Raw genomic sequence first — 26242 nt, 5'->3', positions numbered from 1 at the left:
ACTCCGCCTCCGCGAGAGGCGTAGCACTTAGGTCAACACGCTATCAATGTAGACACTGCGTTGCTGACATCGACTGTTGCTGGCTTTCAGAAGCTGCACCGCACTGACAGTTCAATCAGTGCAAGCGCTCCTGGGAAGGATGCACGTTGCCCCCACAAGGAGCATAATGTGGACATGCAAACACGATGTCATCACTGTGGTGGCGCTGTGGCAGTGTAACTTAGGTCGCTATAATCTTGTAGTGTGGACACACCCTCATTCCAGCTGAGTATCTGTCAGTGCTCAGTTGAGACACGGGCACCTGGCATGAGCTGGCACCTGCTTTGTCAGCATCACAGGGTTTAGCTCACTTTTTGTGGCTGCTCCAGCACTCTGGCAGGTGCTGTTGAAACACAAGCTTCATCCTGGCTTTATCATAATCCTCTGGGAGTCTATCAGGCTCCCCCGCGCTACCTTAGAGTAACTCAGGTTCCATCCGTGTGTCTGTTCTGATGCAATTCTGCGCAGTGCTGCCATAACCCTTCACACTCCTGCCGTCCTATGAGATTGAGAGCTCTGACCATGAGACAGAACTTGGCTGGCAAGAGGCAGCATTAAATGTTGAACAAAAAGGCTGCCAGTCAGACAGTCTCTTAAATATTGAAATGTGGACACTTGCAGCTGTCCTGAGGGTAAACACGATGTGCATGGTGTAATCGTCGGCAAAAGTCCTGCTTACCGTATATCACCGTTTCTGTTCAAATTTAGCCTATTATCCTGCAGGTTGCTTCAGGCCGATGGACAACTGCAGCTGTGTGAAGCCCCACTGGAGTCAGTGGGGCTCAGCACAGGGGCAGGGGTCTGCCTGCGTGGTTCTCACTGCAGGACAGAGACCTTACCTTGTAAGTGCTTTGGGGGCAAGGACACTGTATTTTGTCTTTAGTGAAGCCGCAGCACGCAATGGGGTGCTATAATGTAAAAATAATGGGCTCCTGTGGTGTAGCTGGTGTGACATCTCTGAAACTGCACCATAGTCATTTTTTTCAATGGATTTCCTTGTCTGACACTGATAGAAGAATAGGACCAGATAGAGCTGAAAACTAAATGAGAGCACTGCAGAAATCCCATACGTTTTGCCAAAATTCCCTGCTTCTCTTGTTCATGAGTGTGAAGATGGGCACACTAGTAACATACAGACAGTGCTTCATTTGTAATGAAAGAGGTGATGTGGGTCAAGCCATTCTTGTACATTTATAACTTATGCAGCAGGCCCAGAGATGCCGGGACTCTGAACTGCCAAGCTGCGAGGTGCCAGGCTCAGCCCTAGCAAGCCCTGGAACAAATTAAGCCCTGCCTGCAGACTTCTTTCTACTTTATCCCTGGAGTAAATATCTCATACACACATGGAATGAAAATGGTGTGCTGTACACAGAAAAAAATATTCTTTGATGTCTGTTTAGGAAGATTCTCCTTCAAGAACTTCACCATATAAAAGGCATTTAAAAGCCTCTGCTAGAAAAAGAAAGTCATAGAGAAGAAAAAGCAAGACGTGCCAGAAGCTGGGAATTTTCAACAGGGGATGGATCACTTGATGATTCCCTATTCTGTTCATTCCCTCTGAAGCACCTGGCCTTGGCCACTGTTGGAAGACAGGATACTGGGCTAGATGGAACCTTGGTCTGACCCAGTATGGTCATTTTTATGATACAGGAAAGCAAAGACCCCTAGTGAGGAGGGGATGATTTGATCTCTGAGCACAGTTGGGGTGGAAGATTCCTCCAATAAGAAACAGCATTTTTATCCATTAAAGTTTCTCCCAAGATTTGGTGAAAGAATGCAGGACAAACTGTCAAAATGCTCATGTGGTAGAGAAGGTCACCTGAAAAAAAATAATCTTTTTTTTTTTTTTAAATCCTCAAACGTACACTGAGGCAGAAAATGAGTATGTGGTGTGAGTAGCACTCAAATGTGCAAGCAATTATCAGAGGAAATGGGATGAAATTGAGCAAAGAAAACTTTGGCTGAATATCAGAAAATAGTCCTAACCGTGTGGTCTCACTCTGAGGAATAATCTGCTCCTAGGAGGTGGTAGGGGGTCCCACCACTTGGAACTAAAACTGGATTGGAGCAGATACTGCCAGGCATCTGCGCTGATTGCAGGTGGTGGAGTAAGGGACCAGATAAGTCTATTCCCTTTCCAACTTGAATGTTCTCACTTTCTGTTGATCTTTTCAGTGGGAGCTCAGTTAGCCGGGGCTGTTATATATACAGTTCTCTCCAAAAAGCTGCCTCTATGGTATTCTACAGTCATATTAGCAGAAATAAAGAGAGTGTGTTGCTTGTTTGATGATGAATAGCACCCCGTGTAATTTGGGGATTGCTGGTATGGTAAGTTGTCTTCTCAGGGCCAACATCCTTCCAATATAGTCTTGGGCACTGCTTTCTCTGGGGTGGGGGAGTCCACAACTCCTAACTACCCAGTCTATCAGTCTTGCTCTGTGTGGCTTGTAGGAAGTTCATGACTTGAAGCACTTCCCTTTGCCGGCGCATTGCAGCTTCAGGTGAAGTTATGTGTAATCTGAGCTGGTGTGTGTTGGGAGGAGGTGTTTGTGGTCAAAATACAAAAGGGACCAGCCTAGTCAACTTGTGCCTGTGTTGACAGGTTGAAAATCTGAAAGGGAAACTTCTGGATCAAGCTCAGGAAGTGAACAGACTCCGTTCTGAGCTGGTGAGCCCTTGGAAGTTAATACGTATCTGCATTACATGTCTTCTTTCCCTGAGGAGATTGTTACATTCGTGGCTGAAGTTGTTGGCTCCTTAGTATTTTACATATGAGACAGTAAAACAGGGAGAGAAAAGAAGGAAATCTTAGTGCAAATGGGGATTGTTTAGAAGCCTAAGGACGACGAATGAAATACTCCCAGAACCATAGGTTTGATTTGGATGGATTTTGACCGACCCGAGGTAGATAAACTGAAGTCCATTAAGTTAAACGGGAGTTTGTCCAATGCAGCCTTAAAACAGAGGACCTGGCACTCTTCTCCATAGCAGGAGTTTGCTGCTTGTGTCTCTGACAACATTTCCCATGCCACTATTACTGTGGTATTCACTGGCTGCATTCTGCCCTTCATCCCAGAGCTGGCTGCATTTCAGTAGCACCGTATGTGTATAGTTTGTGAAAAGGGTAGAATCCTTAATTGTTAACGATACTGTGCCAAATCCTGTTCGTTCTTTTATGGTGCAACTCCACTCAAGTCAAATGCATTGTAGGGGTGTAGGGAGAGAGCAGAATTTGACCCACTGACTAAAAGTAAAATATTGAGTTAACAAACACTTGGTCTCCCTTTTCAGGGTGGCACTGACTTGGAAAAGCATCGGAATCTGCTCGCTGCAGAGAACGAGCACCTAAAGCAAGACATGAAGTCATGTGAGGCACAGCTTCAGAAGCTGAAGAAGCAGCATGTGAAATGCATTGACTGCGAACACATCCAGGTAAAGAGGTCACGAGGCTGGGGTGTATGCACACAGACTGTTCATTATGGATCATGTGCCTGCGCCTCTGCCTGCTGATCACATGAAAATTGGCTTCCTCTCACCCCCTCCCAACTTGGCTTGCAGGAGAATGCAAGGCTGCAAGAAAGGTTGGCCCAGTTGCAGCTGGAGGTGGAGGAGGCTAAGGGGAGGCTGTCGGAGCTGGACCTGGAAGTGCAGCAGAAGACCAATCGCCTGGCGGAGGTAGAGCTGCGCTTAAAGGACTCCCTTGCCGAGAAGGCTGAGGAGGAGGAGCGACTCAGCAGGCGGCTGCGGGACAGTCAGGAGACTATAGCTAGCCTGAAAGCCCAACCCCAGCAGATAAAGGTGAGATGCAACAAATCACCTTTGCAGGGCGACTCCTATCGATCATTCTGCCCATTTGCTGTTCAACATCCAAGCAGAATGCGTGTCTTTAAATTCCGTTTAGAGCGAGAGGGCCAAACCCTGGCAGGCTTTCTCCCCTATCAACCCATTGATATCAAAGGGGGTATAAAATGGGCTAGCACTTGACTCAGAGAATCTAGGTGCTTGCAGGCCGTTTGAATACTGTTCGTTGTTTGTCTGTAGCTTATACAGAATCCTGGCAGTGCACAACGTGCTTAGGGTAGATGAAATCTATCATCTAAGTAAGAGTCCCAGCTTTATGTGCTAAAGATGCCACTACCTGTTTAAAGATACGGTAGATTGTAATGGTGGTTGTGCAGATCGGCACTGAGCTCCAAGGAACTTGCCAGTTTCATCTGGTCCTTGTGGATTAACTTCCTTGAAAATTCAGTGGGGAATGCTTTGGATTCAGGGAATGCCTTGGATTTGGGGAATGCCGTATCTGTCCCAGGCCTGATGGTGGGGAGTTTCTCAAGTGCTTGTGTTGGGAATTTTTTTATAGTATCTCATCAAAACGGTGGAAGTGGAGTCATCCAAGACCAAGCAGGCTCTGTGTGAGACCCAGTCACGGAATCAGCACTTGCAGGAGCAAGTGGAGATGCAGAGGCAGGTGCTAAAGGAGATGGAACAGCAGCTGCAGAAGTCTCAGAAGACTGCAGCCCAGCTCAGAGCCCAGGTATCAGTACTGCATAGAGAACGGGGAAAATATATAACGTGTGGGTGGAAAAGGAGAGAAAAACAGCTACAGAGGAACATAGCAAACTGCATCCAACCTCAGAGCTCAGGTCTCTGGGTCACACTGGAAACGTATATGGGAACAACCTGGAGAAGTTCCATTGGTCACATTACTCCCTGTTCAATGGCCCTTTTTGAGTGACTGTTTCTGACTTACTCACCAAGCCCCGTGGTACAAGTAAAAGAGTTCGAACAAACTCTGGTAAGAGTTTGCATGAAATGTTGGGTGGGTGGGTGAGTGATTCAGTCCTGCTGGGCTTGGCCTCTGTCACAGAGTAATAACTGCAGTTTGGGTCCCTTCCTAGATTACACTGTATGAGTCTGAGCTGGAGCAGGCGCATGGACAGATGCTGGAGGAGATGCAGAACATGGAAGATGACAAGAACCGGGCCATTGAAGAGGCATTTGCACGTGCTCAAGTAGAAATGAAAGCTGTGCATGAGAACCTGGCAGGTGAGGCAGAGGGGAAGCAAGTCCCACAACAACCTGACACGGGTGGGAGGGTGGGTGGTACAGGTACTGGGGAATGTAGCTTTCCAGGTGATGCTACACGTTCTCATATGCAGCAGGACTTCCTTAGGAGTTACTGGAGGAAAGCCACACTTGGATTTAGAAATGCCCAGCAACATTAGCGAATCCTCCCCACATCCCTGCCATCCGCTCTGTTGGTAGTTTGAGTTCAGACCTACACTTCCAAGTGAAGGCATCCAAACAGGAGAAGGGCTTTATCACCTTCCAAGGGGACCCTAACGTGAGGATTATCAAGGATCTTATGTTTGTTTGCAGGGGTCCGGACAAACCTTCTCACACTCCAGCCAGCACTCCGAACCCTCACCAATGATTACAACAGCCTGAAACGGCAGGTCCGAGACTTCCCCCTGCTACTCCAGGAAGCTCTGCAGAATGCCAGGGCGGAGGTGAGCATGGCAGGAGATTCCTTGCTCTGCGGTAGAGCAGGACCTAACACTATTGCTTTGATTCTGCCACAGTTAGATTTGCACCGTGAGCATGAGGAGACAGATGCTCTTTGATTCTCTGCCATGGGACCATCCCCCATGTTTCCCTTCTTAGATTCCTTTGCTAGTTCCCACACTGTGAAGGAGGGGTGTGTGTGTGTGTGTGTGTGTGTGTGTGTGTGTGTGTGTGTAGTGGGGGGTTCTCCATACTTCTTTGATTTTTTTCCCCTCTCATAATTGGTGTCTCCTCCTCTTCAGATTGGACAAGCCATTGAGGAGGTGAACAGCACAAATCGGGAGCTACTCAGGAAATACCGCAGGGAGCTGCAGCTCCGCAAGAAATGCCACAATGAACTGGTGCGGCTGAAAGGTGTGTGCGTGAGAGATTGTTTAGACAGCGATGTAGGGCTGATCTTTTTGGTGGGTGACATTAATGCAGCAGGAGGGCAGAGACGTCCCACTTCAAGCTTTGTGATTGGACTGAAGTTAGACATGTTCAGGCATGGATCAGACTGGGATCGTTGGTCCTGGGGGACCTACCCAGCACTGGAGCGGAAGCATTTCTTTCGCACAGTAACCTATTGTGGGCTGTCTCCAGATCACCGTGGTTTCACTGTGCTCTACTAGGGACATGATTCATGGCCTGCTGCAGACAACAATGTCTTGTGACTCCACCTCCCGCATGCGCTCCACATATTCCGTGCAGGGCACGAGCAACACGTCTGTCTTATGGGAAGTCTGCACAGTCTGGCTTGTGGTCTTGAAGTGTGTTACTCTAAATCTCCACCTTTGGGATCTGCAGTTGCAGAAGAGAATGAGAGAGGTGAAGTGGATTGTGTCAAGCATCTTCGCTGTCTGATGCCATTTGATAAGAGAGAGTTGGTGGGAAGGCTGATCGAGAGCGAGTCTCTGTATTTTTGTCTTTGTAAAGGAAATATCCGTGTGTTTGGCCGAGTCCGGCCAATAACTACAGAGGATGGGGAAGGGCCTGAAGCAGCCAACTCAGTGACCTTTGACCCTGATGATGATGCTATCTTGCACCTGATGCACAAGGGGAAGCAGGTCTCATTTGAATTGGACAAGGTTTTCTCCCCACAGGCAACACAGCAAGATGTAAGTACATCCACATGTTTCTGTACTGGTACATTAGTATGAACTTCCACCACAAGAGAAAGGTGTGTGTCGACATGAGGAGAGACATAATTATTTCATAAGGTCGCAGCTCACTTACTGGTCCCTGATTTTGTAGGGGAAGGATGGAGAAGAGAAGGTAAAGCAACTCTTTCCTCCAAAGGACCAATAAGGAGGCAGAGTAGAACTTGAGCAGACTTGAGAGCTATCTCTCTGCTCCTGCTGGTATAAAAGTATCTACTCTTCCATCACCCCATGATATGCAAAAAATTAATGTAGAAATGAGATTTCAGCACAGCCAGTCAATGCCCAGTGTAATTTGTGTGAGAGGCGCGGCGGGGGAGTGGTTATGCTGGAGGGTCAGCTATGGCTCATTTTTATTTCTCTCCCATTGACAGGTGTTCCAGGAAGTTCAGGCCCTGATCACATCCTGTATTGATGGCTACAACGTCTGTATTTTTGCCTATGGACAGACAGGTGCAGGCAAGACATATACTATGGAGGTAAATTTTCCCTTCTCACCTTTTCTCTCTGTCTCCCTCCATCTTCCCTTTCAGTGTGTCTTCTTGCTTCGCTTCCTGTATTCTACAGTTCAGCGTCATCATTTCTCGAGGAAGGGTGAGGATAGATTGGTCCCTAGATGACTGTATGTAATGGATACGCTCATGGGTAAATGTGTGTAAATTCCCCCTTTGTCACGGTGACCAAGAATGATGTTGTTCCCAGATAACCATGCACAGCAGCCCTGACTGTGCATCTCCCAAGTTTGTAACAAACCGCACAATGCCAACAGCAGAACAGTCTGAAGAAGAAGGTTGGAACCTGGTTGTTTTGCAACCTTCTGGCTGTTCCCCTTCTCTACCATGAGCGTGGGAGGTGGATGTTGGTGATTCCACAGTGAATCATGGATGCCTGTTCCAAGCTTTATCATGGTGTAATATCCTACTGGTGTCCTCACAACTGCACACCTTATGGGCTCAGTGGTGAGTCTTGTGTCAGTCATTCTGTCATACCTTTCTCTCCATTGCTGTCACATGTGAGATTTTTTTCTTGATCAATAGGGAACTCCTGAAAACCCAGGAATCAACCAGCGAGCGCTCCAGTTGCTCTTCTCCGAGGTGCAGAGGAAAGCGTCTGACTGGGGCTACACGATCACTGTCAGTGTGGCAGAGATTTACAACGAGGCACTCAGGTAACAGGAAGGGAGCCTGGGAGGGGTAGGAGTCTGTAGGAAAGCTTGACTGTGGGATGTCTGTGTCCCTCAACGGGTGACATGGAGTGTGTGCACTGAGTAGTCCTGCAAAGACAAGGGCAATCTCTCCTGGTGCTCCTCCAGAGCACGGCAGCTCTGCACTGCGCCTGGGCAGGGCTGTGCATAAATGACACACCTGAACTCTGAACCAGGCTGGCTATTGTACCAGGGAATTTACTTGTAGTGCTTAGGGAAATGTTTAATGGCTGAAAAAGCAGGTTCGCTTCCTATATCTCTCCTCCTCCAACTTGTCTAGTGCACAGTCTCTTCTCTCCCATGTACAGGTAATTGAGAAGCATATGGTGTCTCCAAAATCTTAAACTACCAAACTGATTCTGGGCTGTACGTACTGTTTTTGATGTGTGCTTCAGTCCCCAAGCTTTAGCTGACTCGGGGATTTTTCTCAGTACACAGGGCTTTCAGAACTCCTGCCTGGAATTCTTTCCAAGCCTCGGGTTCCTAGAATGCCTTCTGTGTCTCTGGTCTCTCGCTCACGCCAACACCTGTTAAAACATCTGCCAGCAATCAGATTGTATTTTTCCCCTTCGTGCTTGTGCTCTCTGCCTCCCCGTTTTCTGCTAATAGATGTGGAAACCCCAACAGGCATTAATTGGAAGCTTTTTTACATTAACGTTCTCTGCTTGTGTTTTGTGCCTTTGGCACGTTTGGAAATTGTGAGCTACAGTCTCAGAGAATGAGAAGCATTTTCCTCCAGTGAATTCTTCTTGTCTCCTTCAGGAGTAGGGGTGGGGGGTGGAACGGAGCACAGAAGGGTGGCAGCAAAGACGTTGCAAGAATGACTTCATTATACAACAACTGGGTAGGCTGAACCTGAGAAGAAGACTGTCAGTTGTTGAGATAATAAAAGCTGCAAACCAGGCATGAGTCGGATCAGGTGGAAACAGGGGAGTGGAACTTCTGAATATGGATCTGTTTGGGGCGCTATATGGATGGGTTGTGTTACATGCCTGACAGACAAATAACAACATAGAAAAGAGAAGAGCTGAGACTAAAAATAGATGAGGAAGCATCCAGTGGGCAATGATTCCTCTGAAAATCGTGTAGCTAGTATTTAGTCTGTGCTTGTTCACCCAAAGCCAATTCAGAGTTTTTAGTGGACAACAGTTGGGGTAACCGTGCTTGAGGAGGGACCCTGGCTTCCAACGGCTGGAAGAAGCTTGTCCTCTCTAGATCATAAACCTGACCACTGGCAGAACTGCAGAGCAGAGCAAAGCAAGGGAGCCTGGCCTGACACAGTCTGCAGTTTCCTAGCTGGGGAGGTTAGTTCAGGGCTGGTCAGGCTGAAAGGCCTCATACCTTTCACCTTTGTAAGTCGCTAGTGTAGGGAATAGAAAATGACACGAGTCTGAGGGGAGGGTCACCTTGCCTGTCTTTACAGGGACTTGCTTGGAAAGGAACCTCAGGAGAAGCTGGACATCAAACTGTGCCCGGATGGCAGCGGGCAGCTGTATGTACCAGGACTGACTGAGTTCCAGGTGCAAAGTGTGGAGGATATTAACAAGGTAAAAACATCCTGATTGATGGAGAACCCAGGAGGGAAAGGGCAGAGATGGTACCTAGTAGATGGGGTGAGCCAGGTGGGATCACCTGCTGGGACGAAGTGAACTTCCCTGTGCATTAGAGAGACTTACTCAAGTCCTTCTGTTATGAACAGACCAGCTGCTGGAGCAGTGCTGGCAGCAGAGGGACAAGAGGATGCAAATACCATACCTATTCTATGGGTTAATATGAATTTAGTGCTACTGTCAATCCAATATCTTTCGTGAGCAATTAAGGTCAGTGGTTGATGATTTCATTGCGGAAGGAATAGAGTTAATATTTGCCAGGGGTTATGAGCATCTGCAAGAAAGAAAGGGTCTGCCGTTCACCTACGTTCTGCTCAGAAAATGGGGTAGGTAGTGGTGCCGAGTGTCAGCAACGAAGATCTGCCAAAGACCTGCCCACCCTGTTGCCATTTAAGAAAGTGGTGAATGTAGATGGGATAGGGGAAGCTGCTGTCCAGACAACACAGTGAAATCCAAAGGCTCACATCTTTCTGCCTCTCTCCCAGGTGTTTGAATTTGGGCACTCAAACAGAGTGACTGAGTACACCAGCCTGAATGAGCACAGCTCACGGTCTCACGCCCTCCTCATCGTCACAGTAAGAGGACTCGACTACAGCACAGGCCTCAGAACCACAGGTTAGTGTCTCCTAGGAGGCAGATGGTGGAGGGGGAGGCTGGTGATCACACCTGTCCTTGGATGACACAGGCCTGGAGATTTGAGTTCAACTGCTGAAGTGGGTAACAAGTTAAAAAAGAACTGGGTGCCACTTGCCTGGTCCCTAGTGGATGCTTGTCTCTGACACAGAAAGCCACACAATTTAGCATTACTGAGAGTCAGTGTTTGGGAGCAGAATGCTCAGGGTGTTGCTGGTCAGGACTGGGTTGTATAGCTGGATTGAAAAAGAGACTAGCTACTCTAGAACATCTGTGGTTATACATGCTAAGATAAGGTGCTCAGATTTCATGCTTCAGGGCATCAGCTGATTGCTGCAAGGGTCAAGAAGGAATTTTTGCCCCCATGCATTGCACAGTTGTGCGGTGATTCTGTATCAAATGTAGGCAACTCGCAAAGGCAGGCTAATGTAAATTTGACAGATAGCTCAGCTTGTACAGTCCCATCAATTGGCCCTCTTTCATCAACTCGAAATGTAATGAAAATCCAAGCTGCAGGTTGATCTGTGGGACTCCCAATTCTCCATACCAATATAAAGCTCCAGGTGTGTTGAGTTCCTAACTGGAGGGGATGGGGATGTTCATTAATTGCTAGACAGACCCCACTGTGGCTAGCACGTCCACATGGGTCGAGCAGGTAGCTGCACAAGATTATTAAGTTTGTGTGTGTGTTTGTGTTTTGGCTGGTCATAGGGAAGCTGAACTTGGTGGACTTGGCTGGATCTGAACGGGTAGGCAGGTCTGGTGCAGAGGGAAGCAGGCTCCGGGAGGCCCAGTACATCAACAAGTCACTGTCAGCACTAGGAGATGTGATTTATGCTCTGCGCGCCCGCCAGGGTCACGTGCCATTCCGCAACTCCAAACTGACCTACCTACTCCAAGACTCCCTTAGCGGAGATAGCAAAACCCTCATGATGGTGCAGGTGGGTTCTGGGGTCAACTGGGCAGACGAGGTAAGGAGAGATGGTTGACTGAATCAGGAAACTTGAAATTGACCGAAAGCCCATTACAAGAGAAGTCCAGAACCTCATAGTCCAGAACCTCATTGGGTTCTTAACAGGTCTCAGGAACAGACATAGGAAAGCTTGTGGTCTCATAATATAGGTTCTTTAGTTTGGATTGGTAGATACAATAAGGCTTCACTTGAGGTGTGGTTCTCCTCTGAAAGTGGCACTGTGGGATTCTATGTGCAGTGTCTCTAATTTTATTCAATGGTGCTGTTTACAAGTGAAAAGATGGTTTTTTTTTTCCTAACTGCCAGGAACTTGAGAGTCAAGCTGGATTTATTCCATCTCATCACCAGTAATACAGGGCCCGCTGGCCAAATTATGGCTTAGTGACACCCGAGAAACCCCCTTGGCTTCATATTTTGCCATCAATGAGACCTGTGCAGTCCTGTTGCTGTCTGTGAGTTTGCACAGGTGTAACTGCCTGGAACCTAGTTAGCAGGTCTGTCCCTGATGCATAAGTAGGAATAGAATGTGGCTTCCTCTCTCATAGCTGTGTTGGCTTCTGCAGGGATAATGGGAGTAAAGAACAGTAAAAACTTGTTTTAGTTACTAAAGTGAGCAAGGCTGACCCTGAATGTCCCATGGGGAGTAGATGAATAAGGAGGTGCCATTTTTACACAGTCACTTTTTAGAGTAGAAACCACACTTCTAAGTTTGCAGTGCAACAAATGATACTATACAATTTTAATGTGATCCACTAACTGGCTTATATGTTCACTGGGCATTTATTTAAGCAGCTTCATTCCGTTTGGTTTGATTGGGGCAATACACAATATGTATTTATATAGCTGCCTTTGACCAGACTCAGAAATCAATCACTGCCCTTCAGTTTTTTGGGAACACCCTCAATGTTACCACCCTGAGGAGTGGCACCCTCTTCTGGAGGCAGGTGCTCCATGGAAAATCCTCCTAAATGCCACTAGGATTAGCTCTTCCACTGGTGTAAGCTGGCATAGATCCACTGTAGTCTTCAGACTCTGTGTGTCTGTCTGTCCGTGTGCCCTTCTTTGTCAATGTCTGCTACAGACACCTGGGCTTCCCTACAAGCCTTTACTTCCCACTTCAAACCATGCTCCTGTCTCAACATGAAAGAGCTGCAGGCCAGAACATACTACAGTCTCCCTCGCCAACATTAGAATCATAGCAGATTAGGGTTCGAAGGGACCTCAGGAGGTCATCTAGTCCAACCCCCTGCTCAAAGCAGGACCAATCCCAACTAAATCATTCCAGCCAGGGTTTCGTCAAGCCTGATCGTAACCTCAAAGGAAGGAGATTCCGCCACCTCCCTAGGGAACCCATTGCCGTGCTTCACCACCTTCCTAGTGAAATAGTGTTTCCTAATATCCAACCTAGACCTTCCCCACTGCAACTTGAGACCATTGCTCCTTGTTCTGTCATCTGCCACCACTGAGAACAGCCGAGCTCCATCCTCTTTGGAACCCCCCTTCAAATCCTTCCCTCATTCTTCTCTTCTGCAGACTAAACAACCCCAGTTCCCTCAGCCTCTCCTCATGAATTCATGTGCTCCAGCCCCCTAATCATTTTTGTTGCCCTCTGCTGGACTCTCCAATTTGTCCACATCCCTTCTGTAGTGGGGGGTCCAAAACTGGACACAATACTCCAGGTGTGGCCTCACCAGTGCCAGATAGCCTCTCTTCTCTCAGTTCTGCTGTGGACTAGCTGCACTTGGTTGGGTCTGTGCTGGTGATGAAGAATGAGGAACAAGTTACGTTTTGTGTAAATGTATGGCTTTCCTCTCCCCTTTCCCTGGTCATCTCCGTTTCTTACTCCCCTAGGCACTGCAGAGTAGCTTGCCATTTGCGACATGCCACAGATTGAAAGGGAAAGGTTCCAGTGCAATGGAAAGGGCCTTCTTCTAGGAGATACTCAGGTCTAGCTGAGAGCCTCCTCCTCTAGTGCGCTAAAAATAGAGCATAGCCGTGACAGTGGCCACCCTAAGTACAATCCGACCGAGGACTGTAGGGGTGGACTTGGGCAGTCAGCCCAGCCTGCTACCTGCACTGCTGCAGCTACCCGTCTATTTTTAGCATGGAAGTGGGATCAAAGCTAGTTCGCACACGTTTATTTGAGCTGGAAATGACACCTCCTGCTCAAAGTAGACACACCCTCAGTGACAGAGGAGGAGCACAGCGTTGTCCATCACGGCACTCCGCCAGCATCAGAGCCAAGAAGTAGGGGCATCCAATGAGATTCAGTCAGCCCTGCCTGAGCACTAGTGTGAGGAAAAGACTTGATCTTGAAACAGAACCAGCAAAACTCACCCTTTTCAATCATCTCTCTAATAGCGCTACTCAAGGAGAGCTCTGTTGTGCGTGAGAGGAGGGAGGAAAGCTGGTAAATCCATTCACAGATTCTAGTACTGGGAAGGTCACAGAGATCTACTTGTATATGGAAGTCTGAGAAATCTCGTACTAAACTGTGGCTCTAAAGATAGCCAGGCCAGGGAACACGTGGCTCTTTTGGGGTGGGTTTCCCCCTCTCCTCTGTGTAGTTTTCTGTGGTTAGCATTATCAGATTCTTAAGAGTCTCTCTCTACTCACCTCTATTTGTTCATGTGGCTTGGGGTTGTTTTCTTTTTAAACCTCCCTGCAGCTTGTGTGCCTCCTCCCCACCAGGAATTTCACCACTAAATCACTAGAATATCCGAGTCTCCACTAGTCCCTTACGGAAGAGCCCCGGAGCGGTTGCCAGCTGCTGTAGCTTATTGCAGCTCTCCTACAAACAAAGAGCGTGTTAGTTACAGGGAACACACGTGACTCTGATTGTAAAGCACCACATACATGTACAGTGCTATAATGGGAAATGATTGTTGTTAATCATAGTATCCTAGCAGCACTGAAATACTCTTGTTGTGATTGAGAGCTGGAACTTAGATTCTCTCCAGCCTCACACAGTAACTGCTGTGCGATAGTGAACGTGGCTCTTCCAGTTCTGCCCCCTCCCGTTGCCAGGGATTGGCGGCTCCCCGCTGTGAGCAGCATGGGAATGTTGAGAGGGAGGCGGGAATGTTCAGGGCAATGAATGCTGTGTATTTCTGTCTGGCTCCAGGTCTCTCCAGTGGAGAACAACACAAGTGAGACTCTCTGTTCCCTCAAGTTCGCTGAGCGAGTTCGCTCCGTGGAACTGGGCCCTGTATCCCGGAGAGCAGAACTAGTGTCCTGGTCTAGTCAAGAGCACTTAGAGGTAACTAACCAACCCCGTTGCACGCTTCCATTGCCTTTCATTAGGGTGTTCTGTTCATTTCTGTGGTGCGCTGTTCACGTTCTGTTTCTCTGCGACACACACAGCCGCCTCCACCCTGGAGCAGTCTTTCTCCCTCTCTCAGCAGCCCCAGGGCCTGACTTTTGAACTCCCTCTGAGTGGCCTTCCAGAATACACCAGCCTGCTCAGAATACAACAGCCCATTTTCTGACTGCCTCGAGCTATAGTGATCCCATTATGCTCATCCTGCGTTCTTCACATGACTGCCTGGAAAGTGGCAGATTGACTAGGCTGGCCCAATAGGGTGCTTTGTCTTAAAAAATCCTTAATGGTGCAGTCATTGTAGCTTTTCTTTGCAGTCTGAGCCCAGTCTCCTCCTCTCTCTCTCTCTAGAACGATTCACCAGTGGCAGCACAGCCCTCCGTTCGAACACATTCTTCTCCTAGACCTACAAGACGAGCAGGCTCATTCCGGAGGAAGCTCCAGACTTCAGGTAGGTGTAGTGGAGAGGTCTCCTTTGGCCCCTCTGTGCTCCCCTATTTGCAATAATGCTTCCTGATACATGTGGATATGAACAACAAACTCCAGACTCTTCACCCACTGTCCAACCGGTATTAATCCCCATGGGTGCCAGATTTGTATAATTTTTGGTAGTGCCCAGAACGGGTCCAAGCAGAGCTATCCCGTCCATAGGAATAACCGGGGCACTTTGGGGAGCCCCACGCTTCAGAGGAACGTGGGGTCCAGGGCAGCCTGAGGGGTTAGTGGGGGGCCTGATGCCAGCAGCAGCGAGCAACTTGGCTCCAGCCCACCCCTGTTCTGGCCCCTCCCTGCCCCCATTCCAGCCCTTCCCTGAAGCCCTGCCCCGCCTCTTTCCAGCTTCCGTCCCCTCCCCCGAGCGATACCAGGAACCAGTGGGGTGGGGTGGAGTGGAGCGGGGCAGGCTCGGGCCAGGTCACTCACTGCTGCCAGCGCCAGGACCCCCACTAACCCCACAGGCTGCCCTGGACCCCGTGGTCCCCTGAAGTGCAGTAAGCCCAAACATTGGTGGAGCCAGGCCCATGTCCCTAAATATTGGTGGAGCATGGGCACTACGGGCCCATAGAACTCACCGCCTATGTTAATCCCCACCCCCACTGCCACGTCCAGCTATGGTTTCTGAGTCCCTCCCAGCAAGAAGAGAACTTCTTTTGAAGGCATTGTCTGCACAAAAGGCTGACCCAGAGGGCTTGTCTTACCATAAATGTGTGGGCATTGGCTCTGCAGCAGCAGACAGAGCCCTTAGATCTCACTGAGGCAAGCTGCTCAGGCACACAGGCTGTAGCGTAAATTCACAAGCCCCTAACAGGGAGAAGTTAGGAGGCTCGTATGAGTGGATGATGGTGTGACAGACTGATTATATCCTGTAATATGCTGGATAAACCTTAAGGAATTAAGACAAACTAAAGTAATTGCTCTGGTTATCCATTCTTTGAAGCCATCCCTCTTGGAGAGGAGCCCATATACTAGTTCAAATTAGATTCTCTAGGGAGCCACAAAGAAGGGATTTTTGCATAAATAGCCTGGTTTTAAACTGGCTCAGGGCCTTCTTCCAGCCAATGGGCAGGACCTCTGGTCCACAGAGGGCCCCAGCCCTTAGGGAAGGGTTGGAAGGGCAGGGCCTGCTGAAGCCCTGTAAGACTCTGTGCTTGTTCTGAGCTGAAGCTGTGATGAACTTGAAACCACAAGGTAAACTGTTGGGGGGGGATGGGGGGGTGAAGGAATACTCCTGCCAGAGCCCATATTCGGGTTGGGGTGATCTCTGGTAAGCTTTTTAGCATGTGTGTAGGTTCTTTCCTTGTTTTTACTGTCTTTTCTGTGTGGTGCTTTTACCTTAAGAATAAAATAGCTCTTTCTAAGCAAGCCTATGTGGTAAACACTGTTCACCATCTCTGAAGAGAAAGCAAGCAGCTGTGCTTGGGCAGTCTGTCTCTGCTGCTGGGCATACCACAGTGAAGGCGGGGAACTTTGCAACCTAGAAATACTCCAGCCAGAAGGGAGAGAGATGGGGGTCTCCATCCAAGCAAGGGAGCTGGAATCCTGGTGCCCTTGCTGGGTCACTGAGGGAAAATACAGGGCAGTTGCCCTGAACTGTGACCAACGGCTCTTTTCTGGTACATCCAGTCCCGGTGTGTGAAGTGCGATCCTAGGACCTGAGGTGTCCACCTGCTCTGATGTGTTGTGCTCTATTCATGTTGCCTTTTGAGCGTCTTCACAGGACAGTTCTCCAGATAAATTTCAGAATAGATATGACTAGAGAAAAGAGGGCTGGTAACAGCTGGGGCTACTGCAGCAGAGAACTGACTGCTCATTCGCCTGGAATAAGCTCATTAGCTAAACACAAATTATCTGGCACAGTCCCAGTTAAACCTCTGCCATCTCCCTTCTCTGACGAGGACCCTAATCCTAACTCTGTGGTGACGCCGCCTGGTCTGAGATCTTAATCCCACCTGCTCTGCCAGCATCCATGTGGTAGGGAGCTGGTGCTGACCAAGGGAAAAGGTTTTCATTGCAGATTGCAAGCTGTCACTGCCTCTCATTTAAGGACCAGTAATGGCCACATAGTTTGACAAGGCAGCTCAGCAAAAACCACCCTTGGCAGCCCTTCCTGAAGGGGGCACAAAGAGAAGAGGGTGCTACATAGCCAGCCTCAATTGATCCCCTTTGCGCACTGCTCTGAATCCCATTGCCAACCTCCCCTCCTCCTTGTAGCACTGAGAGAAAAGGTGGGGGAAGGGGGAGGCTTGGTTGCAGGAGGCGGGAACATGTGTAACCTCATCTCCAATGAAACTGTGTTGTTGACTTTGATTTCAGCCTGAAATTAGGAGAAGTCCTGGCCTCCAGGTGAGCATGTGCAGGTATGGAGGACAGTCGGGCTTAAGCCTTTCTGTAAGCGGTGAAGGTCTCTACTTCGGCAAATGCTTAAAGAGGGACGGTCAGGTCTGCTCAGTAACTGGCAAGGTGGAGCTTGTGTCTCAAAAACGGTGTGAGGTGGTTTACAGTCTCTAATGCAGGGAACTTTTTCTTTGGCAATCTATGTGCCAGGATTACAGCTGGGGCCTTCCTTGGTGGTAGCAGGGAAAAGCCCTCAGACCCTAGGAGCACTGTCTGCACATTGGTGTTTGGGGCAGGAATTACGCATTCTTCCCTTTGCCATAGTATTGATGCTCTTTTCTTTCCTTGTAGGAAAGCTGAGGCCAGTCCCTGTGTGACGGACACACTCAGCTGGGGAACAGGATCTGCTCCAGATCCAATGAGCTCATGGTGTGAAGGAGAACTCCTGCGTTTCAAGAGATGTGAAAACGGAAAAAGACTCTCTCCTCTCCCCTACATCTCTCCCATCGGATAGACAGGGCACAGTCACATGTTCAGGAGAGAGCACGACTCTGTGGAATCCAAGAGCCAAAAGGTGAAGACAGTTCTCTCCAGGCTCCCGGGCACAGGCAGAAGCTCTTGGAAGTATGGACCCAGGTTGCTCCACTGCAGCTGTGAAACCAGGTTGTCAGGTGCCGGTTCTCCTTCCCCCATCTCTGAACCAAGACTCCTGTAGAAATAAAGCCCCACCCAGAGACTCATGTCACCACATAGGGACACCAAGCTTGGCCGTGGACAGTATGGACTCCATTGCTGGCAATGGATGCCCCTGGAGCTGGATTCTGGTGGAGCTGAGCCCAGGGGATTTTACCTGCCTACCTACCTGTGGCACTTATGCATGTACAATTTTATTTGCCATATGGAGGTTTTTAGTGGATTTGAAGGGAGAGTAGAGCTGCCAGGGGCCTCTCCCATCTCACTGCCCCTGGCTTTGTTTTTAAATGAATAAAGAGTATCACCCAACTGTTGGTTTAAAACCTACCAACCAACCAAAGGTGTCTGTGCTTTCCTCGGTGCAATGACCAGGCCTGCGGCTGTTCGGCTCTATTCGTGGCTGGCTGGCTGCTGCCAGAGTGAGGGCTGTGGAAGGGAAGTTCACAGACTTTTATGCCATCGTCTTCATCGCCTCATACACAGCTCGGGTAAAGTTTGTGTAGGCATCAGCTGGTCGGGGACAACCTAGGTAGGAGGTAATTTACTGCAGGGACGTACTCACTGGCCTTTGTTCAAACTTCATGCCACCATACTTGCTGACATGCTAGTTCATTGGATGCTGCTGCCTGACACACCACCCAAAGGGAGGGGAAGGGTGAATTTCAGAGGTGAGGGCGTGTGCCTCTTACTCTTGGATTTAAAAAGCATTTAGGGATCCAGAGGGACTGTAATTTGCTGTGCTAAAGCTCACAATCCGTTCACTTTGAAGCGGTCTGCCAATGATTTCCACATCTGCAAATGGCAGAGGGGACTGTCCTCTTCACCCACTTTCCCTAAAAATACAAGCAGTATGTTCTTCTGAACCCACATTGCTGTTTCTCAGGCAGTCCTCCCACTCCACCAATCATCTCCTTAGCTGATTACAGCTGGGGAGGTTGGGGATGGCCGCACAGAAAAGCAAGTTTGGCGCTCATTAGGGTAAATGTTGAGGCAGAAATGTTTTAGTCCTTCCCTGTTGTTTGTCCCTTAGCAGAACTTTCCCAAAGAGCAGGCACTCTGCCCTGACGAGTCCTGCAACCTCGGCTTATAAAAGCAGCAACCAGCCACCACTAAAACCAGCAGAACTGTGGCCTTAAACCAAAGATTCCTCAAAGCCAGCCAGAGTTCCTTGGATCCAACTCTTCCAACTCGAGAGGCAACTGAAGCTCGAGTGACTTTCATACCTCTATCCATCTGGTAGGAGAGGGGTACGGAGGTTAAGGTTAGAGCTGAGAAAAGCAACGACTGCCTTTTAACTGGTGTTTTCCTTGTAGTGATGACCCAGGCTTCCAGCTGTCTAGCAGCTATAACTTGGTACTGCTCTGCAGGAAGTGGTAAAAAGCTGGAGCAACCACGTAGGAACTGAAGAGTGGCACTATCTTGCTTGCCAAAGACCAAGGGGTTCTTAACACTGGGTTTAGAAAACTGAATCAATCCTTTCTCAGCTCCTTTCTAGGATCAGGCTGTCTCCCTGAGCCTACTCCTGCAGAAACGTGTGTGCCAAATGCTCCCATGTGTGACCAGGGCATCTATTTATTTTGATGCTTGCATAGTCCAGCAAACACTGGAATCCTGCTCCCACTGAAACCAAGAACAGGCCCCACTGTGTGTGAAGCAGAACACTGGAGCCAGAACCCTTTCTTACCATCCCTCTGCTTCTCACCACTGCCCCCACCCCCACGTTGCATGCAGTACTTGACATACAGGGCTGTGCAAAAAGCATGTTAACCTGCCAGTGGAGTAAGGCTGCTGCTGCTGAGCAGCGATCGAATGTTTAAAAAAGCTTCAAATAAAGCTATTTTAAAACCTTCTCCTTTCTAAACAGATCAGTGTGTTTGTTCATGGAAGTGTCGGAAATATTTATAGCCTCTCTTAGCGTATCTGACTGAAAAGAAACGAGCAAAAAACTTTGGTTTATATAGTGAAGTGTGGCTGTTGTCTAACGTTTGGGGGTGGGGTGGGGTGGGGTGGATGGAGTTGTTTAGAGCAGCTGTCCAAATACACCCAACAGGGTGTGCTGGCCTGCGTTACCGAGGACAGGCTGCATTTGTCAATCTTCCCTGTATTATAAAGACTTGATTCCACCTTGGCTCTTTCTAAGCTTGGTCTTGCGCTGTGGAGTCTAATTAAAAACCCTAGCCTTTGGTAAGATTAGTTGTTCTTACGTATTTTAATAAAAAGATCCTGTTTTGTAATAAAACTTATTTTAAATAAATTGTATGAAGCAACTGCTTTCACACGATACGTTTGCCTGCTGCTAGTTTATGATCTCTCGCCTGCTGGCTGCTGCAACAGCTTAGAATTCTTTCCACTCCCCTTTTACTGCCATTTGCAAAATGCGTTGCTTTGATCAGTCTTTCGCTGCTTTATCCTAAAGTGCCTATTTAATCTCTCTTGTTGCTGCTGTTTATTACAATCTGAGGTGCAGCTTGTCTTCTGCAAACTGCTGCCTGAAAAACATACAAAAACTTAGGAGCTTTTACCATCACAGACCTTGAACGTGTCACTTTTGGGGCAGAGTGGAATTATTCTCTTTTCTATTTAGCGTGGGTGGGAGGGAGGGACGAGGCCACAGCTGACAGTGTACTGTAGAGATGGTTCCTGGCAGGGACATGATCCTAGCTTCTTGCCTCCTCAATGCTAGTGCAGTTGGCCTGAAAAGGATTACATGTCTGCTCGCTGCAGTGAGACAGAAGATGAAGGGAGAATGTGGATTGCCCACTTCTAACAGAACCTTAATCACCATGTGTCATCCTCCCGACAATTAGTGCTCCTGGGAGAATTCTGCACCACTGCACATGCGCAGAATTTATGCCCCCCCCCCCCGATTTCTTTGCTTCCCTGCAGAAAAATGACTTTCTGATGGGGAAGGAAAGGGAAGCCACAAGAGCAGTCATGTTTTGGAGTCCAGGGCAGCCAGCAGAGAGGTAAAATCACTGTGGAGCAGGAGGCAGGACTGGCCAGGACCCAGCTGGTGGCTCCTACCCTGTGCTGGGCTCAGCTGCTAGTCCTGGCTGGGCTGGGGAGGATGGGACTTCCTCTTCCCCTGTACAGCATCCAGGGCCAGGTCAGACTCATCCCCACTTCCTCCCCCAACTGCAGGAAGCTCTGCAAATTCCCCCTGCTTCCTGCACCCATTGCTCTTTAGCTGCATGGGGAGGGATCCCTGTACAGGGAGCTGCCCCCCATCTGCCCAACACTCATGCCTCCAGACCCCCTCATACCCAGACCCTCCTGCTGAGCCTCACCCTTCTGCACTCAGAACCCGCCCATACACACCTGAACCCCCCCCCCATGAGCCACCTGGAGCTACACCCCACTGAGCCCCACCCAGTCTTTTTTGCCAAGCTCTATCCCCCATACCCAGACCCCACCCCAGACCCCCAGCCACTTTCACCTGGACTTCCTTGCAGAGACCCATTACCACTGCACCCAGGAAACATGCCCCCCCGCCCCAGCCTCTCTGGATCCAGATCTCCCCTGCCCTCAGATCCACCACTGAGCTGCCCACACCCAGACTGCCCCTCACAGAACCCTCTCAGCTCACACCTGGATCTTCCCACACTAAGCCCATCCACACTTGGGTCCTGCCTTGCCCACATAGAGGGCAGGGCCCTGAGGTAGGCCTGGTCCTTGTGCTGTCAGGGTTGGGTGCAGCCTCACTACTAAGTTAGTGTCTGGGGGGGTGGGGGGGGAAGCTTTACAGTGATCTCTCACCTCTGTGCAGCCAGTGGCCTGTGTTCCTCACTGCCATGCTAGAGTCTCCACATTTATTTGACAAAAAAAAATGTGCAGAATTTTTATTTTTTTGGCACAACATGCCCTCAGGAGTAAATTAGGACAAGGAGAGGGTTGCAGACTCACACTGGCTTCTGTGCACAAGCATGTAAGTGGGGAGGAAACTGAAGGGCCACCTTTCTTGCTGCAGGTACAGAGTCATGTTGGATGCAGGGACAGGAAAGACTTGCAGGAGGGGGAAGGAGAGAATGGCATTGCAGTTGCCTAGGTTAGCTGCTATGTGGGGAAGGAGGAGTTGGGCTAAGCCACAGCATCTCCAGCTCCTTAACTAAGGTTGTTTAATTCATGAGAGATACAGTGTTTGGCAATAATTAGTCCCTTTCCTCAGCTAACACCCATTCCAGCTATATACAAATTGGGAACACAGGTGAGTCAGGTAAGAACAGTTGTGTACCACTTCCAGTACAGAGCAAACACAATAACTCTGGCTACACATCTTAGTCTGCTCTCCTGGGCCTCAAAAGTTCCTGACCTGAGTCTGCTCAGCCTCGTACCTATGCTCTACAGCAGTCTCCCTCCCCATCAAGCAGCCAGGCCATACCCAGCTAAGAACTCCCCTGCCCGGAAGGGTAAAAGGACCAATCAACACAGGACAAGAGCACCCCCTGGCTGCCCCTCATCCACCAAATAACCAGCTGCAGTTTTGCTAGAAAGCAGCCCTGGAGTTAGCAGATCTCCTACCAGATCAGAACTGCGGGCAAGAGAGGAACGCTAGGTGCGCAGGAATCATGTAAAAGGGACTCCGCTACCAACACCACTTTCGTTCTTACCCTCTTGTAATAAAACAGCACAGCACTTTGACTGCACCAGAAACCAGTGAGCACAGCCGGCCCCAACTTCACATTCTGCCACTGCCGAGCAGTACCACACTAATTAAAATGCACCTCTACGGTGGCGGGATGAAGAGTGGCCTAGTTAAGGTGACACTAGCTTGCCTATTACATCCCTACATTTGACTCCAACACACCTTTGAACTTCACCAAAATCAAGTCCATCTACCTGAAATTTCACAACAGATCTTAATGCAGTCAGCAACATTTGTATGGACAGTTCGGGCTCACACAGACAAGGCATTAAGGGAGAGAGGGCAGGGGTTTGCTTCAGACAGATTAACTTATTACACTGTAGTTTGGCTCATACTAGCACAAGCCAGCTTGACCAGTAGATGATGCGCTTCTGTTGTTCTGTTGGTCCTGTTGAGGAGCAGAGCTTGGCTGAGTCGGGTGGGGAATTGTCTTGTGTGTGACAAACAGTTTTTATGAAGGAACAGAAACTTTACAAAGCCTACAGGGTCTGCTGTAAACATCCCATAGGCTGCATGTCCAGAAGCAGGTGGCCAGGAATGGTAAGGGAGAAAGAGTAGAGTAGTAGACAGTAGATTCCCTATATTGATTCTTTGCTCTCTCCCTCACTTCTGGAGTTCACACGACCACTGAACTGGAAGTTAGGTGCTGGAGACAGCAGCGGATTCAGATTTACCCTGAAATGAATTTCATTTACCAGACCCGCTATTTTTTATTTCACCTGTCTATAGGGAAACACTTGCAAAACACCTAGAGCTGGTAGAAAAATGGTTAATCAGCAGCCTACAAACTAACAGCTCCAAGAGACAGCCTGACAGAGCGAGACAATGAGCTCCAAGACCAACCCCGATGGATCAGTTCCTAGACTACAAAATGATCACAGAAGTTGAAAGGATACAGCATGGGGCAAAAAACAAGGGAGGCACCCCAAGGAGCCAATGAAAGGCTAAACCCAAGGGGCGTTCCCGCAAGTCCGAAAGCTAGTATTTGGCCAGGGTATTTATTTTAAGCAGCAGACTAAACCCCTATGCACTTAACCATGAAGAACATCTGCTATCAGTCTGAGGCATGAGCCACCACGCTCAGAAGCGGAGCCAGGACTTTTCCACTGAACCCACCAAGCACCTACTTACTGCATCTCAGCAAGAGAGTCACAAACTCAACCAAGCAACTGGCATTTGCTCCATGCTGCTCTGAAGCAATCCCAGCAGAGGTTAGTTCTTCCAGGCTGGCAGAGCTCTTCAAAGAATTATGAGTGGTCTCAGGGTGCAAGTCACTTTGCCTGAGGAGGCTGCACCCAACCCACAGAACCACACTGTCCGTCTCTTTACAACTGAAGAGGGCTGTGTTAGAAGTTTAACATATAATTGTGTTTACAGAGCTCCACTGTATTTACAAACAAAAAAAAAAGAGATGCTCTAACTCAACTGTTTGCCCCACCACATGCATTAGGAAAGAAACCACCTCTTTCCATCTCAGTTCAGCTGCTCCATGCGGACACAGGCACAGCTGCAGAATGACTGACTATTTGCATTATTGGGTGTTTTGTGAAAGACAAATAGTCAGGTAGAGAGAAAAACAACCAATTGCGTCATTTCTGATGCAAAAACAGCTGATTCTGAGAAAGGCAGTTTTCCTCCAACTCAAGTTGTTATTTTCATAACATTTCCTCCATCCTTCACTCTGGCCTTTTTCAGGTGTTTTGATGATAAACCTGCAGCTTGTGGCCTTCTGGCACAGTTGCACCCGATCTACACAGAGTGCCAGGGTAATCCTCACCCAAGCATAGATCTTTGCTTACTTACAAAGTTGGCAGGACAAGATCTCTGTCTAGTGAGTATTGGGCAATCCTTACCTGCATGCCACTCTGCCTTGGGCGCACGCTGAAGTGTGTGCAGTATTACCCAATTCTTCTCCCTTCCATCCTCATTTCTCAATTACTCCCGTTTCTAACTTGAGTGATGCAGCTGTCTGAGCATTTTTCATTTCAACAAAACCCAGACATGGGTGTAGCTCCATAAAACAGCCTGGTTTAGCACACAAAGCAGCAGTGAACAGCAACCACAAAGGGAGGCTGACAGCCAGTGTTTTACAAGTCCCTTCACAGCTCTTGGGTCACTCTCCAGACTACCCTCAGAAACATTAGGACAGATTTCACCCTCAGCCCTGCTCTGCTTCTCCTCAGGTGTCTTAATCTGATTTCCACACCCACAACCATAGCAGGAAGGGTCTTGCTCTATGGCTACAGAGGTTGAGCCATCGAAGACACCTCTCTCCACATAGCTAGTCATACTGAGGCATTGGAGAACCATTGAGATCACTCTTGTGTGGCCCAGTAAATGCACAAGACAGACCAGAGGGGGGTGAATTTAAGATCGCATTGTTGACAGGTGTGGATCAAAAGCACTTTCATGATCATACACCCTTACAGCGCTTTTATGGCTAGAGAACCTCTCTACCTGTAACCATGACGGAGCAGGTTTCACCACCAGGCAAGCAAGCAGGATGCCAGTTGATAGGTAACTTTTAAAGAGTGTGTGTGGAGGCCATGCTTAAGGAAGCAAGGAATTGAACCACTGGCTCCAGGTAGTGGCTATGCAAGCTTCCCACACAGCACTCTGCACTGCACAGCCATCCTGAATGACAAACCCCCGCTGATCCTTCAGAACCATCCTACAGGATTAGAGCACCGAGTCCTCAAGTTATGTTCTCTGCTCGTTACATGCAGCCTTTGCTCCTGGTCTGAGCGCTGGGTCCTCTTCACTCCCTCCTTCTGTGCTTTATTCCAGACTGGTCATACACTTGGATCCATCTCTGTCAACCAAGCCCTTTGTTTTGCCCTAGAGCGGACCACTAGGGCCTGCTGCTGCCATGCTTACTCACCCCTGGAGTCCCACTGGCTGTACTGTCTGCAGCACTGAGTCATTAGACTAAATTCTTCAGAGCAGGTACCTGTTAAGTGTCCAAGCACAGCTCACTCACTGTGCACTGCGGTATACACCTCAGCACATAACACTGACCATGTTACCTCCAGCAAAAGGTAGAGTTATGGCCCTCTTCAGGCTGAGCAGCAATCGGGGAAGACAGAGGATAAAACACGGACAGGTTTCACTTTTGTTCCCAGATCTTACATTGTCAAGATTCAGTGCTCGAAATGCTTGGGTTACACGATGCTGGTTCCATTGCATTTAGCTTGGGCAGTGAGCGTGTTAGCCAGGTTTGGCTTTTGGTTCTTGTACATCATACACCTGCTGTGTCTCCTGCCTGCAACCCAAGGGAATCATTCAGACAAAGTTCCTCATCAAAACCGTAAAGGTGGGACATTAATTGTGCCACAGGAAAAGGTGGAGATCCACATCAGACATGGGAACTGGTCCATTCAAGGAAAAGCTGTGAATGGAGTTTTCTTTTAAAGCTTCTAGGATAGAATAAGACAGTGAAGATGTCCCATAAAATGTGAACTAAGTGCTTGCTGGTGCCCTCTCCAACTTCAGGGGCTGTGCCTTGGCCGTGACATGCCAACTGACACTGTTCAGCAGCACCAGAAAGGGGAGACAAGACGCAGTATGGTTCCCATTGTAAACATTAGTAAGCC

At 48.8% G+C, this 26242-nt stretch overlaps 1 protein-coding gene across 9 annotated transcripts in view; it reads left to right on the top strand.

Moving 5' to 3' along the window:
• KIFC3 (kinesin family member C3) overlaps positions 1-20297 on the top strand; it is a 60841-nt gene extending 40544 nt beyond the window's left edge. For 6 of the 9 annotated variants that reach the window (XM_050922957.1, XM_050922958.1, XM_050922965.1 and 3 more), the window contains 16 exons: positions 2642-2707; positions 3331-3471; positions 3598-3837; positions 4400-4573; positions 4938-5085; positions 5419-5549; positions 5847-5958; positions 6520-6701; positions 7118-7222; positions 7781-7911; positions 9371-9494; positions 10043-10172; positions 10902-11131; positions 14288-14422; positions 14834-14933; positions 17666-20296. In XM_050922957.1, coding sequence (XP_050778914.1) covers positions 2642-2707; positions 3331-3471; positions 3598-3837; positions 4400-4573; positions 4938-5085; positions 5419-5549; positions 5847-5958; positions 6520-6701; positions 7118-7222; positions 7781-7911; positions 9371-9494; positions 10043-10172; positions 10902-11131; positions 14288-14422; positions 14834-14933; positions 17666-17691 — 2175 coding nt within the window. In that variant the 3' untranslated portion in view covers positions 17692-20296. Of the gene's footprint in view, positions 1-2641; positions 2708-3330; positions 3472-3597; positions 3838-4399; positions 4574-4937; positions 5086-5418; positions 5550-5846; positions 5959-6519; positions 6702-7117; positions 7223-7780; positions 7912-9370; positions 9495-10042; positions 10173-10901; positions 11132-14287; positions 14423-14833; positions 14934-17293; positions 17645-17665 lie in introns of those variants that run through there. The other 3 variants (XM_050922959.1, XM_050922961.1, XM_050922960.1) reach the window with 3 other exon arrangements.
• Positions 20298-26242: the final 5945 nt, after the last annotated feature.

Source organism: Gopherus flavomarginatus, chromosome 14 (genome assembly GCF_025201925.1).
Source record: "Gopherus flavomarginatus isolate rGopFla2 chromosome 14, rGopFla2.mat.asm, whole genome shotgun sequence".
Lineage (NCBI taxonomy): Eukaryota > Metazoa > Chordata > Testudines > Testudinidae > Gopherus > Gopherus flavomarginatus.
The sequence above is the reverse complement of the archived record's forward strand: the minus strand, read 5'-3'. Positions and strand labels throughout refer to the sequence as shown.